The sequence below is a fragment of the Pogonomyrmex barbatus genome, unplaced genomic scaffold (assembly GCF_055798465.1).
Source record: "Pogonomyrmex barbatus isolate J1 unplaced genomic scaffold, ASM5579846v1 scaffold1, whole genome shotgun sequence".
In the NCBI taxonomy this organism is placed as follows: domain Eukaryota; kingdom Metazoa; phylum Arthropoda; class Insecta; order Hymenoptera; family Formicidae; genus Pogonomyrmex; species Pogonomyrmex barbatus.
The window spans coordinates 28,597,750-28,610,872 of record NW_028297098.1 but is presented as its reverse complement, the minus strand read 5'-3'; the positions used below and the strand labels follow the sequence as shown (position 1 = coordinate 28,610,872).

At 39.3% G+C, this 13,123-nt stretch overlaps 2 protein-coding genes across 3 annotated transcripts in view; one reads left to right on the top strand and one right to left on the bottom strand.

Moving 5' to 3' along the window:
- Positions 1–13,123, top strand: part of vermilion (Tryptophan 2,3-dioxygenase vermilion) — a 236,349-nt gene that overhangs the window by 2,810 nt on the left and 220,416 nt on the right. The gene's annotated exons all lie outside the window — the stretch shown is intronic.
- The window catches only part of LOC105433318 (dipeptidase 1), an 80,887-nt gene that overhangs the window by 55,838 nt on the left and 11,926 nt on the right, over positions 1–13,123 (bottom strand). For both annotated transcript variants that reach the window (XM_089084949.1, XM_089084939.1), the window contains exon 3: positions 6,155–6,308. In XM_089084949.1, the coding sequence (XP_088941075.1) occupies positions 6,155–6,308 (154 nt within the window). The remainder of the gene's footprint in view (positions 1–6,154; positions 6,309–13,123) is intronic.

Sequence of the window (13,123 nt, the reverse complement as noted above, 5' to 3'; positions counted from 1 at the left end):
CTTAAAACTCATTGAATTTTTGAAAGCTTTGATAGAATTGAATAGTTACATCAAATTTGAAAATTTTTAAACGAAAAATAAAAATTTTAAATGTTGAAAATTGTAGTGCGAAGCGGGAGATAGAAACTATGTTAGTATCTCATTGAAAAAAAAAATACTATTTTCTGTGAATGTTATATATAAAATAAAACTTTATTTCAAAACTTGTTGTGCATTGTTATTTTCAAAATAAAAATATGTAAAAAAAAATAATACAGATTTTAACATACGTATTAATTTTTTACGAATTACTCAACTTTAAATATGCAAGATGCATGAGAGAATGACAAAAGGTTTTTATTGTATAATAATAGTTTAATTATTATTACCAACAATTGGAAATTGATTCAAACAATCGTTTTCTCTTTCTCACTACTGACTGATTTTTTTGGACCAAAGATAATACTAAAGAAATTTGAAGAAAGAATTGACCGTTATTAAAATTTTTCATGTTTAAATATCTAATCGATATGCAGAAGACAATTCCATTTTTATCGCCATTCATTTAGTTATTGAATGTGAAAATATATAATGAGAGATCTCGGGACAATAACGGAAATTCAATTTGATCAATTTGATTGTAGTTATAAAAAAAGAGGACTAAAAAATCCCATTTCGCCGTTGGCGTTCCATCTTTCATTGGTCTCTCTTTCTTCGTATTGTACCTCAAATTCCGAAACAACCACGCGAGACTTAAATTTCCTCCCGTCCCGACGAACTGCTTCTATTGCGACAAAGTCGCCGAAAGTGTAACGCAAATTCCCACGGAGAATCCACCGACGCGATAAATCGGGTGCCTCGACTCATCTCAAGTTGGAATGCACTTTCGCGATTTGTGATGTGCCGGAAGTGCCGAAGATTTCTCGAGATAGACAGCCCGAGGGTTCAAACCAAAGTACTTGTCACACGTATTCTTTGAATTCTGCATGAGGATATATAGTGAGATATTTTGACTCTCTTTTATGTTAAAAATGACGTCTTCGAATAAATAAGACCTTTTTTTCACGAGAAACGTGTTGTACATGAAAAGTAAGATTTCTGACTAATCGTCGCGGCACGATATTGGAATCGTGACATCATAAGCGAGAAATGATGCAGTGAAATTTATGAGTGAACACTCTCGTCGGAGTTCGCTCATCAGTTTCAGCATCCCTTTAACTGACCTTGTATCTAATTACGAAATTTTTAATATCGTGATGGCAAAACGTTCGTCCGACGTCCGTACTCCGTTCCGCTATGCGTTTGATCGAAAAAGCGATTGTTCGAAAGGGTAGTCGTCGCGATGGAAAGTCTCGTCCATGTAAGCCGCGACGCCGTGTAAGATTCTATATAAGTCGACGGTACGCGATCAATGGTAAGTAACCTTCCACCATGGATATCCACCAGCCCGTCTGAATTAACCAGGACAGTGATAGATCGAGGCGGGCCCCTCGGTTTGGCTTCTGTATACATTCGGTATACGTGTTATGTACATATTACGTGAATGTGTACGCGCGTTCGTCCCAATGGACATAACCGAGTGGTTATCCCTTTCGTCCTGACGTCCTGACGTTGGCAGCTTGGATACCTTAAGGGATCTGTCGAGATCAGAATATAATCCAAGATGCAAGGGATTCCGTGATCCCGCTAAAGGTTCCCCTTTCAAGTGTTCTTCAATATTGCAAGTTTCAAGATTATTTAGAAAATTAAACATTTATTAATATTACTAGATTATTAAGAAAATTTATGTTACTCGAGCTATTAATAAAGTTGTATAAAAATCACACAAATTTGGACAGCGCGTGATGCGCCCGTGGATGCTCCTATTATTATTAACGGTGCTCTACATGTTATTTCATATGCGCTTCCTATTCAGTATAATTACAAAATTCTCCCGTATTCCCGCATTCCAATTTTAATTGCGTTATTAATTGTTCCGCACAAAAATATCATATCTATAAAAAAGTTTTTTCGCGTAATTATTCGACCATTGTTGCGTTGCGCTATCATCCCCATAATTTTTCCTCATTATTACGCCGCGCCTCGCAACCTCGCGATTGGCATTAATTATGAAAAATTGCTCGTAACGCGTGGCGATATGTTGCCGCCGCGCGTTTTCCCAGCATCCCTACTCATTATGCATCGAATTAATATTCCATTTAATAACATTAATGATTTCATTACGTTGTAAATGGTACGCATTTGCATGTCTTCTCATTAGCGGTGGATGCTCGTTTGGCTTCTCCCCCGTCTCGCCGGAAGGTAAGCGGACACCTTACAACATTAAGGTGAGCGACTAAGACCTCGCAGTCTTTTCAAACGTGGCTTATTCCACCTCTGCGCTTTCACGAGAGCTCCGACTTTTCGGATCGTGGCAACCGCTTTATCATGGCTCGCCACTTCGCTCGCGGCTGCCGTAAGCGGGGCTCTAGAAGCGGGAGACGCCTAATAGCTAGGATCACCCTGAGACTGTCTCTACTAACGAGAACGGTGGTATTTTCAAAGGTCTCTCGAGAAATTTCCTTCCCACCTCGATGCAACAGATATATCGGGGAACGATCTTCGACATTACGCTTTCATTCCGACGCGATGTTGGAAACATCTCCTCCCCCTCCCCCCCTCTCCCCGATTTCTGAATCCTATCGCGGGCATTGTAGGTCCCATTGTAGTCGGAAGTTCCGCATCGATGTAACACGATATATTATTCACCTCGTCCCGGCGTAACGCGAATAACGGTCCCGTTAATTCTTAATGCATTTTAACGGGTTCCACACGCGCGTAAGCCAACGGGCGTCCTGACGGTTTCCGAAATCCCGTTTGAAAAAAGCATGGATTGCCGGCGCGGGGGGGGAGGGAGGGAAGGGGAAAAGGGAGGAAACGCGCGCGCGCGGCATCTCGAAAATGAATATCGGCATTCGCGGAAGCGAAATCCTGTAATCCCTCTTTCGATTTAATCCGAAATTCAATGCATTTAAGAATGTATAGCGCGAAACGCACGTGTATATATATATATATATATATATAAAATACACACACACACACACACACACACAATATATGTATGTATGTATGGGCCACGCTTCGTTCTCATTCCCGGCCCGGTTCGATATCGGGCTCTTAAATGGATTCATGGGTCTATGACCGGTATACCGGCTATTATCGTGCTACTGAGTCACATCGCTTATTTAATGCCAGCCAAGATTCTCGTTTGAATGGACCACGAGTATACACACACATATATATATATATATGAGCGACCTACATATGCAGCATGCTCTATCAAATTCGACGTTCGAGCATGTTCTCGAGGAATTTATACCACACGCAATCCCCGAAACTTTCCACCGGTCTTTGCGCGCACATTGCGACTGTATATGCGTACCGGCAGCTTTATCTTCTCCTTCTATGTTAACTCTCGACTATGCACTTCGTGTCTTTTAGAACCGCGTTCCACGAGCGCGCGCGTGCGCGCGTTTCAAGTACCGTAAATAAATTCTCCACGCAGCCTTTGCTCTCCTTTGAGAGCTACTTTAAACGCAATAAGCTTGCGACGTACAAAGGGGAGTAATTTTTGATAATGAGAATATTTGGAGTTAAAGGAAATCTTCATATCTTCAAAAGGCTTTACACAAAAACATCAATCGGTCTTCAGTATTCACGTTATTTACAGCGCATTTCAATTTTTAAACAGTATTTAATTCTGATTCATATATAAATCTTTTATTTCTTTTTTTCTGTTTGCTTCTCTTGAAATGTTTCTCCTGGAAAAATTCCCTTTAAAGCTCCTGAACTACTCAACTAATGTAGCAGGCTCCGCGTTGACGGTAGCGACAGTATCACGGTAAAAATTAGAAGCTTATGTGCAAATGTGACTTGTATCGTACTTACTAAATTCGTAAAAATGGACGGCAGCTAAAGTTACCTTTGAATTTTATATGTAAAAGATTATTTTTCACTTCTCTCAACAGCTGTCAAATCGTGTATTTTTCTGAATAGACTTCATTTCACGTGCCTTTTACGGCTATTTATTGATTAGCAGAAGGAGAAAAAGACAGTAGCCGTCCATTTTCACAAGTGTGTCTTAAAGCTATCACATGTCGTTTTAATTAAAGTTATCTCTTTATTTGCAAATTACGTGTAATAAATTTCACTGTGTCATTGTTCGTTTATGATCGTCACGATTCCAATATGACGACTGGTCAGGAGCTTTAAAGGCATACTATCAATATGTTTTTTTCTTTTCTTTTACTATCTTGATTCTTCCATCTTCTATCTCCTTCTAACAAATACTTTCGGTTAAATTGCACGTTGTTACAAATCGATGCTCGATAGAGAGTTCTCCGACTTCGCGCAAAGTTTCGCGCGCTATATCGAAGTTTATTCGACATGATACCGAGCCGTTTGGAAAAAGATTTTCGTAGGATTAATCGAAGGTATTTCGGGGAGGTGGAAGAAACCGATCGTGTCGTGGTAAATTTTCGGCAGCACGTGAAGCACGGCGGGCAACCGAAGGAAATTAATTGCTCAAGTTCGCCTCGATTTTCCTCGAGTCGTTAAAGAGCCGTTTCCGCCGTTAATTGAACTGAAAGGCGATTTTTTACGGTCAGATCTTAATTGCGATTTTAGATTAATCCCCGTTATTAACGATCGCCTGGCGGAAGCGTCACGCGTGAAAGTTTTAACTGCGCGAGCGGAAAGATCGAATTTATATTCGTTAAATTCACTGTTGACGCTTTATAAAATAATTCCAAATTGAATATATTCTGTTCTTTCTATCTTCCTTCTATCCTTCTAATTAAGAATTACGCATGCACTTTGCGTTGCATTTTATTCGTCATTTCGCGTTCTCAATTTTCGACCCATAATATCACCGTAAAAATGCAGTGCAATCTGCACGCATAATATTTAATTCGAAAAAATATATTTGATATAAAATTATTTGATGAAACGTTAAATATTTCGTCAGATCGTAAGAGTTCAAAGCTAATTTTAGCTGATTTCATCCGTGCATTTAAAAATTCGTTTAAAAATTGCGTTTAATCCGAGAAAAATTACGAAATTCGTGCAATTTTGGTAATCGGGGTACTTCGAGGTTGTATTATTCGTATATTTAAACATAAACGTGATTTTCGTAAAATCAATTAATTGCTATTAGGCGTGGTACCGCTGCTGTTTGATTTATAGCTGAATTAGGTATACGCGGCACGCTATAAATTAATAATCTCTACTTGCCACGAACAAAACAGGCTTCAGAATACGACAAACATTTCGTAGCAATATTGGCGAACGACTAACTGCATGCGATTCTGCGAGTCCACAACCGTTTGAATTTAAATCAGATTGGATTAACGCGACTTTAAATTAGTTATAATTGTCGATGACTCTGCAGGTTGAGTTCTACGTGCGAACATTTAATTGCAATTTGGCGGTACTGTGGCTTCAAGGCGACATGCGATTCCCTCATTCGCGTGGATTTAATTTTCACTCGCGAGAGCTGCGACGAAGTTGGCGAAAATCGCAATGTTAAGCTCGACTAATTGCCAGGTCTGTTTTCGAGAACCAAGAGAGACAAGTACATATACATAGAGATTAATCCGCAACAACATTATTTTTTTCTTTTTATGGAGTTACCTCTCGCGGTAACGCGATACGATACGCATTTTTATTGACAAAGATAAAATAATTTATATAAAAGTTTACGAAAAAATTCGTAAAACTATAAAGATAATAATTTTAAAAAACAACAGAAACACTCGTGAGATAGTACGCGTATAATTAAAACAACGAAAACTTGACTCAAGTAGCTAACATTATATTCAAGAAATCATGATAAGCAGCTTTGCAATAATCTTCTTAAGAATTTTGCGGTATTCTTTCTCATTTTCAGTGAAAGATATTCGCAAAAGTCAGGCCATTCAACGAAGTATTAAATTTTACTCTCCAAATTTGAACTGTGGGATGTATATATGCAAATATTGACGGCAATTAATCGTAGCGACGGTACACACAACCATTCAACGAGAAACTTTTCATTCAGTCAGTTCCGCGATAGATCGAACGAGTTTCGGCGAAGCCGGCGCACGAGCCGCGGTATTAATTTCGACGAACTCTCGTTGTCGTTATTATTAAAACTCACCTGCGCTGCAACCATGCCTTGCTTCAATCTCTTGAGATCCGTATGGCTCCAGGCGCTTCGCGACCAGGGATGAATGTTACTTAGGTCGTCAAACCTGAACTCCCTCAGCTGGTTCTTCAGGAACTTCCGTATGTTCCAGGGTAGGTCGTTGTGCCTGAAGAGAAACGGGAGATATCAATCGATATATATGCGCGCACGCCACTCGTGACTTTTCTATCCTCCTTTAAACTTCTTAAGCTAAACGTGGCACGCCGCTCTAAAATAGTTGGATAAATTTATTCCGCATGGAACACACATTCTTCGCAGCGTGACACGGAATATATTTTACGCGCAAAACTCCTATCAAATGCCTCTCCAATAAAGTTTTGTTTTGCACGAATTTACACCGGTTTCCCGACGGAAAGACAAAGCGTCACGAGTGCGAGCCTTCAAAGAAGGGGCTACGGACTAGAATATCTCGTACTCTCTTGTCAAAAGTTTTATAACTTATGTGGGATTCGTTTATTTCATTTCCCGTCTCTTGTACGAGCTCGCGCACTTTAAGCTTAATTGCTTCTGGTGTTAATCATACTTCAAACAAGAATATTCGATGTCCTGTAATTTCGTTCTACAATATAGCCAAAGAAACTCTAGATAGCCAAAGTTTGGCCTTTATAACAGTGTTATCTGATGTTCAACTTGAGATGGACTCGGTAGCTGTGTCAAACTTATTTTCCACGAAGTTATGGGCATTTCCTCTAAGGGAACAAGAATATATTTGTATTCTTGTTGAAATGAGACACGAATTTAATTCTCTTGCGCGTGGAATACTAAGTTTTTTAAATAAATGACATATATAAAGTTTTTATATGTTTATATATGGTATGAGAAGTAATAGTTATTAAAAAAATCTTCATAGATTTTAATCTAAATACATTTCTCTCTTTTAATTATTTATTTATTTATTTATTTATTAGCCTTCTAATTATAATGCACAAAAAGATATCTTTACCATTACTAATAAAACAGAAAGTACGAATACATTACAATATTTTACATTACATTTAATATATTATGGTTTGCAACGGTATCCAAATAAATCTCATTTATTTAAACGATTGGCAACCGCACGATTACAACGTGCTACTTCGATTTCCATATTAATATTTCCATATTAATGAGCGTAAAATAACGATGTCATAAATTAACAGCGCGAAAAGCCTTATTTGCGCAATTCATTTCACTTGCTTTTCCAACCAGCTTACCGATGCTTCAATGAACATAACGTAACGTTCATAGTTAAAAGATCCGATACATCATGTATTACGTATCGTTGGTTACCCGATCAATCGATATTTCTCACTCTCTCTCTCTCTCTCTTTCTCTCTCGTGAACGGACGAAGGAAGAGGACGCGTCGCGTCGCGGCACAGAATATCGGAAGATACGCGCATTAATTATGCGCGCTAATTGCCGCGGCAATTGCTGCTCGTAGCACTCGGCACTGCCATTGTAGAAAAGGTGCGCGCGATTGCAACGCCAGCTCGCCATTGGCTCGACGCTGATTTCATCGCGTGATATAAATTAATATAATATAATATAATTTTCGATATAATTTCATCATCGATTTTATTATTCTTCCAATGCCGACGGTCTTTCCGGAAGGAGTCAGATGGTGCGTGCATAACGTTCGACATTATTAATTATGAGCCTTGCGAAACCTGTGAGTTAAACACCTTTCGAGGCTACCCTTCATTTTCCGTGAGGGCATCATGCTGGTGAAACGCATTGCGCAATCGAGCGGATAGATCTCGGTCTCGAATGCCGAATATCATGAATCATGATCGCTTTACCAGTGTTCATTAGCATGCATATTAGGGAGCATGATAATGATGCACGATCGTGATTAACCATATTAAACATTTTCATTAATGTATCCTTACAGAGATTAAACGCGTGATGTTTTCCTTCGTACGCATCGTATTATTTGTCTTTACGTATAACGCTCGAAATCGATGTTAATTTAGGTATTGTGATCGAATACCCTAGCGCGAAAAAGGAGCCACAAGCGAATATCGGGAATGCTAAAAGAAATGAAAAAATGCTGAAAATCAAATGTTAAAATAAAAAAATCTAACATTGAGAAGTATCAGAAGTATCAGAAGCGATCGATTAATAGTTTCGCATGCGATCATAATTAGTTTTCTTGACACGTTTTTTCAAAAGCAGAGCTGTCTTTGATTGTATGATCGAGCAACTTGATTACAGAAGCTGGCGAGATTGGGTAACGAGCATTGATTGGTAAATAAATCCTCTTTGTTTTTAATTGCTCAAGCCATCCATTTCATTAATATTATACTAGTGCAATATAGAAAGTATGTATATATAAATTCAAAACTTTTTTTCATATTTTCCTCGAGAAGAAAAATGTGTATGTCAATGATAATTGTGTGGAATATTATACTAATTTTTTACGCGTTGTTCGTATATATTTTTGTAATATTAGTTTCTGTACATTTTATGTATTTTGCATTATTACTGTACTTACATTTTTGATAATGCATACGGTTCATGCATCCTGACAGACAGCTTCCACTGGAATTGCATATATGCATTAAACAATAAAGCGATCCTCTCGTTTTCTTTCCGACGAAATTTGCACGTTGCATTTTTTTGCGAGTGTAGATGATATTCAAATATCTTTCCTTAATAATTTATGCATTCGACGACGACTAGAGGAGTGGATTTTAATCTAGTTTTTTCTCTATTTTTCAAACATGTCGAAATTACTTTAAAAATCTCATTAGATTTTTTTATCAAATCTGATTAAATATCTGCGAAATTGTTAACTCAATTCGCACGCGAAATGGGTACGCGATATCGCATTAATAAAATTTCTCCCGTGTCTCTCTTTGCATTGTGAGAACCGTCGATAAAGCGACGGGTTATCTGATCGAGGAAGATGCATTATCGGCATATCGACGCGTCTGGAGTAAAATGTAAAATTAACACGGTCTCTCACGGTCGTGCCGAGATGCCAGATATTCTTTGCCTTTCCGGAATTTACTCTAATCGCAAGTCAGCAGACAACGGCATAGTTTGACGTAAAGGAATTTCCGATTTTGCTCGGTGTGCACGTCGAGGGCGGCCCGGCGGGTAGTATGCGTGCATTGTTATCCCAACAAATCTGGCTCGAATCAGCGATGGATCTGCCGTTCGTTTGTAACTAAACTAACCGCACCCTCTCTCGTATCCTCTCAAATGCACTTTGCATGCGGCGCGATAGGTGCCTAACTTGCAGCAGAATTAGAATTAACCAAACGAGCAATCGGCTCTCCATCACCGGACTCTCTCGAGGCGCGCGCGCGCGCTCTTTTCCTCGCGTGAGTTATATAGTTCGATTGTTCTCGGAATGTGCGAGAGTTAGCAACGAGTTGTCCGCGAATGTCCAACTTGATTTAAATATCGTGCGCCATTCTGTCCGACAGAAGCCTCTCCGAGTGCAAGCTTAACTTTATAGCGGATCGGACGATTTTATTATTCGAGCGCACGCAGCGGATACAGGCTGCATTATATCGCGTATATATATATATACTCGTCGTTTCACGCACTTTCGTGACGTACTTTAAATTAACGCCGAGCTGGCTTTATCTCCGGGACGTTCGCCAAGGAAGGGGAATAATTTCGCGTTGAAAGGGATGAATCTAGTAGGCCGCCCAAGCTGGTAAGCCATTTGCAAATGCGCGTGTACTCTGGTCGGCTAAACAGATACAATGAGACTTCCTGTGTGCATACAGAGACCGAGTCCTTTTGTCCATTGGATCGCCCATGCAGGATAGTGTGACCAAACACCGGTAAAGCCCTTTGTTTCATTGTGGGCTACCGCGCACGCAGCTTCGAGACGCGTGTTACACGTTCGAGAAATGCGCGAGAACACTCGTAAAGCGTACTTGAGCAAAGCGAGAATGTAATATCTCACTTATGTAATTTCAATTTCTATAATATGTAATTAATCGTACGATCGAAATTGCGATCCTTTTGCCACTGTAATTCACCTCTGTCGCGTCCTATATTAGACTGTCGAGTCTCTCGATATGACGTCGCTTGGCTCACTTTTCGGGACAGCCATTAACAATACGTAGGAAATTTTTAGTAATTCATAAAAGTGCCCGCGGAATTTGGCAGACGGCCAGAGTCGTGTTTTTCGCCCTCGTCGATGGCGGAACGTCGTGGAAATCAGCATACTTACTTTAGCCGCAACGATTTATTCTCTGAAAAAAAGGATGTGGTAGAAAAAAAGGGGGGGCAGACTACTTATATCGTAGGATAGTTTGTCAGACTCATAATTTACTTGTCTTTGGCGTACGATGCACGCATCTGTCAAAATTTAATTTACTTCGCGTTTATATTTACGTGAGGCCATACAAATTTACGACTGCACGATTAGAATTTCACGATTCTCAAATAATGAAATCTGACATTTTCTTGCGACTATAAATTACGAAAACTCAGATTTAATTGAATTCTGAATAGACTGGTAGAGTAATACGCGATTTACGGCGGCGCGTATTATGCTATTCAGCGAAAACGTAGTACAGTAATGATTATGAACGTATTTTCGTACTATTAAAGTACGTTTCCGTTAACTCCTCATACATATTCAACGAATGGAGGACGTGCCTAAGAGGCGAGATATATCCGACATTAATTTCGGATTATGTATAATACGAAAACTTCTGCACTTGCGAAAATACAAAATCGCAAATGCGGTTTCTCTCACGGCGATTGGAATAAGAAAAAAAAAAAAAAAAATAGTAACAAATCTTTTTTTGCAAAATTTTACGACAAACTATAAATTGTGTTTCGCGCTTCTATTCAATTTCAAATTAATTTAGTTACATATCCAATTTCAGTGAAACGATGTCGATTTTATCTCGCAATTATCGTTATCGTTTTTCCGCGATGATGATTGGTTATCGATGGCGTATCTCACGTACGCAAATACAAATCGCGAGTTCGGTATTGACAGCTCGACATTTAGCGGTTAAATGTATACCGTAAAATGATTGATTGAAAGCAAGTAAAAGTTAAAAGAGGAAGAGAAACGCGGAAGAGTGGAAAATGAAGCTCGGGAAACGCGAACGGAAGATAAGGCAGTACAGCGTAATCTATAAACCGGTCTATTCAGGGTTCAATCAAACTCAATTGTAAAATAATGATTATTAAATTTGCAATGATGATTAATGGATAATTTATGATTATCGACATCAATACTATCGCACCAAAGAGAATTGGGCAAATGCCTGGGCGATTTTCTGGCGCTATTATTTAAATCTTGAAGTCCCCCCGAATAAAACGAAAGCTCGAAACGACACAATTACAAAGACACCCCCTTTTAAACCCTTCATCCCTTCGCGATCTCCTCATACATATTCAGACGATGCAACGCGTGTTTAAGAGCCGAGATAGCTTCGGTGTCGATTTCGCGAAACTCTCAACGAATTTTCGCCGTTTGCCGAAGCGACGTGGGCGGGGAGAGGGTGGGGGAAGGGGCGGGAGAGAGAGAGAGAGTTACCGGTGGGATCGCCAGTTAAGAGGCGATGGGTGGTGTGAGCCCGGTAGTTAATTGGCAAAGCGCGATAAGGTGGTCCCGTATATGCATATGAATGGCGAGTATATTCCGTTTGCCCGTGCCGTAGTTACGTCATTCGGCATGCAAATAAGTCCTCCGTCCATGCGCACCGACGCGATTCGGATCTATCGCCTCGGCGGAACGGGCGGGCGAGTTTAGCGGCCGCGATCATTTCCAGGGAGGTTACGTAAACGGTCGCTTCCCGCTCGAAACGGTCGTTAAAAATTATCCAGTAAAGATCAACGTTCACCCGCTTCAAGTCATTTTACAGCCACTTCCGCGAGTGTACGGGAACTTGCGGTTTTTCGCGCGCGAGATATGTTTATGCCCGCTGACAAATCGTCGCGGCTCTTTTTAGGAGCATCAATCGCGGCTGAGCGGCATACATGGCACCGAGATTATTCTTGGTTGACCGATTTTTTTCTCGGTGACTTAAGCGTCACCGCTGGCGTTGTTGGCTTTGCGGAATCTTTTTCACGGTTACGCTATCAATAAATGTCAGCGAGTCGACGCTTCGAATGTGTTAAGCAATGTTAGCAACATTTTTCTCGTCACAGTCGCTGTATCCAATATCGAAAAGCTTAACAAAGATTGATTAATAAACGTAAAAAGAAATTGTACAAAATCATAACGTACAAGTACCTTTTTTTTAATTTATTTTAATTTGTTTGATTATTTTGCGGTGCTTTTTTTTATGTTCTCAAGCATTCCAATTTGATTTATAAGCTCTGATCCGCAGGTCACTAGTAAACTTTGTTAGTACCTCTTTAAAGTTACTCGCCCTCTCGTGGAATTAACTTGCAACATTTTAAGGCTTAATACTTTCCGTAACAGTGACAATTTATTTTGCGACCCCGCGCTATTTGCGTGCTACATCTCTATTACGTTATTACGTTATTAACTTTTTTATTAACCCTACCAGCGTACGAAACGTTATAGTCTCATATATTCATATATTCATGAAATCCACGCGGAACATGCTACGCTCTAATGTAGAAGATTAAAAAATTTTGAACATATTGTTTGGTACTTCGAACAATTTTATTACACAAATTCGAAGTTCTTGTATGTAGAATTAGATTAAAAATAGAAAGTAGATGACAAATATTTTCTTTTATATAGAAATAAATATTTTTTTTCAATGTTACGAAACATTTTCCGCATATAAAGTGGTAAATTATTATTTTTCTTCAAGTTTTTCGCAAAAAGTTCATTTGCTGCGCATCACACTTTTGCATATGCCACCCTCTTTCTTCCGACAATTTTCAATCGAATGATACAAGTCGAAATTAAGTTACGAAAATTAAACTTCGTCGATATATTGTTTGCAAACTTTGGCTATCCTAACGAAGCGGGGTAA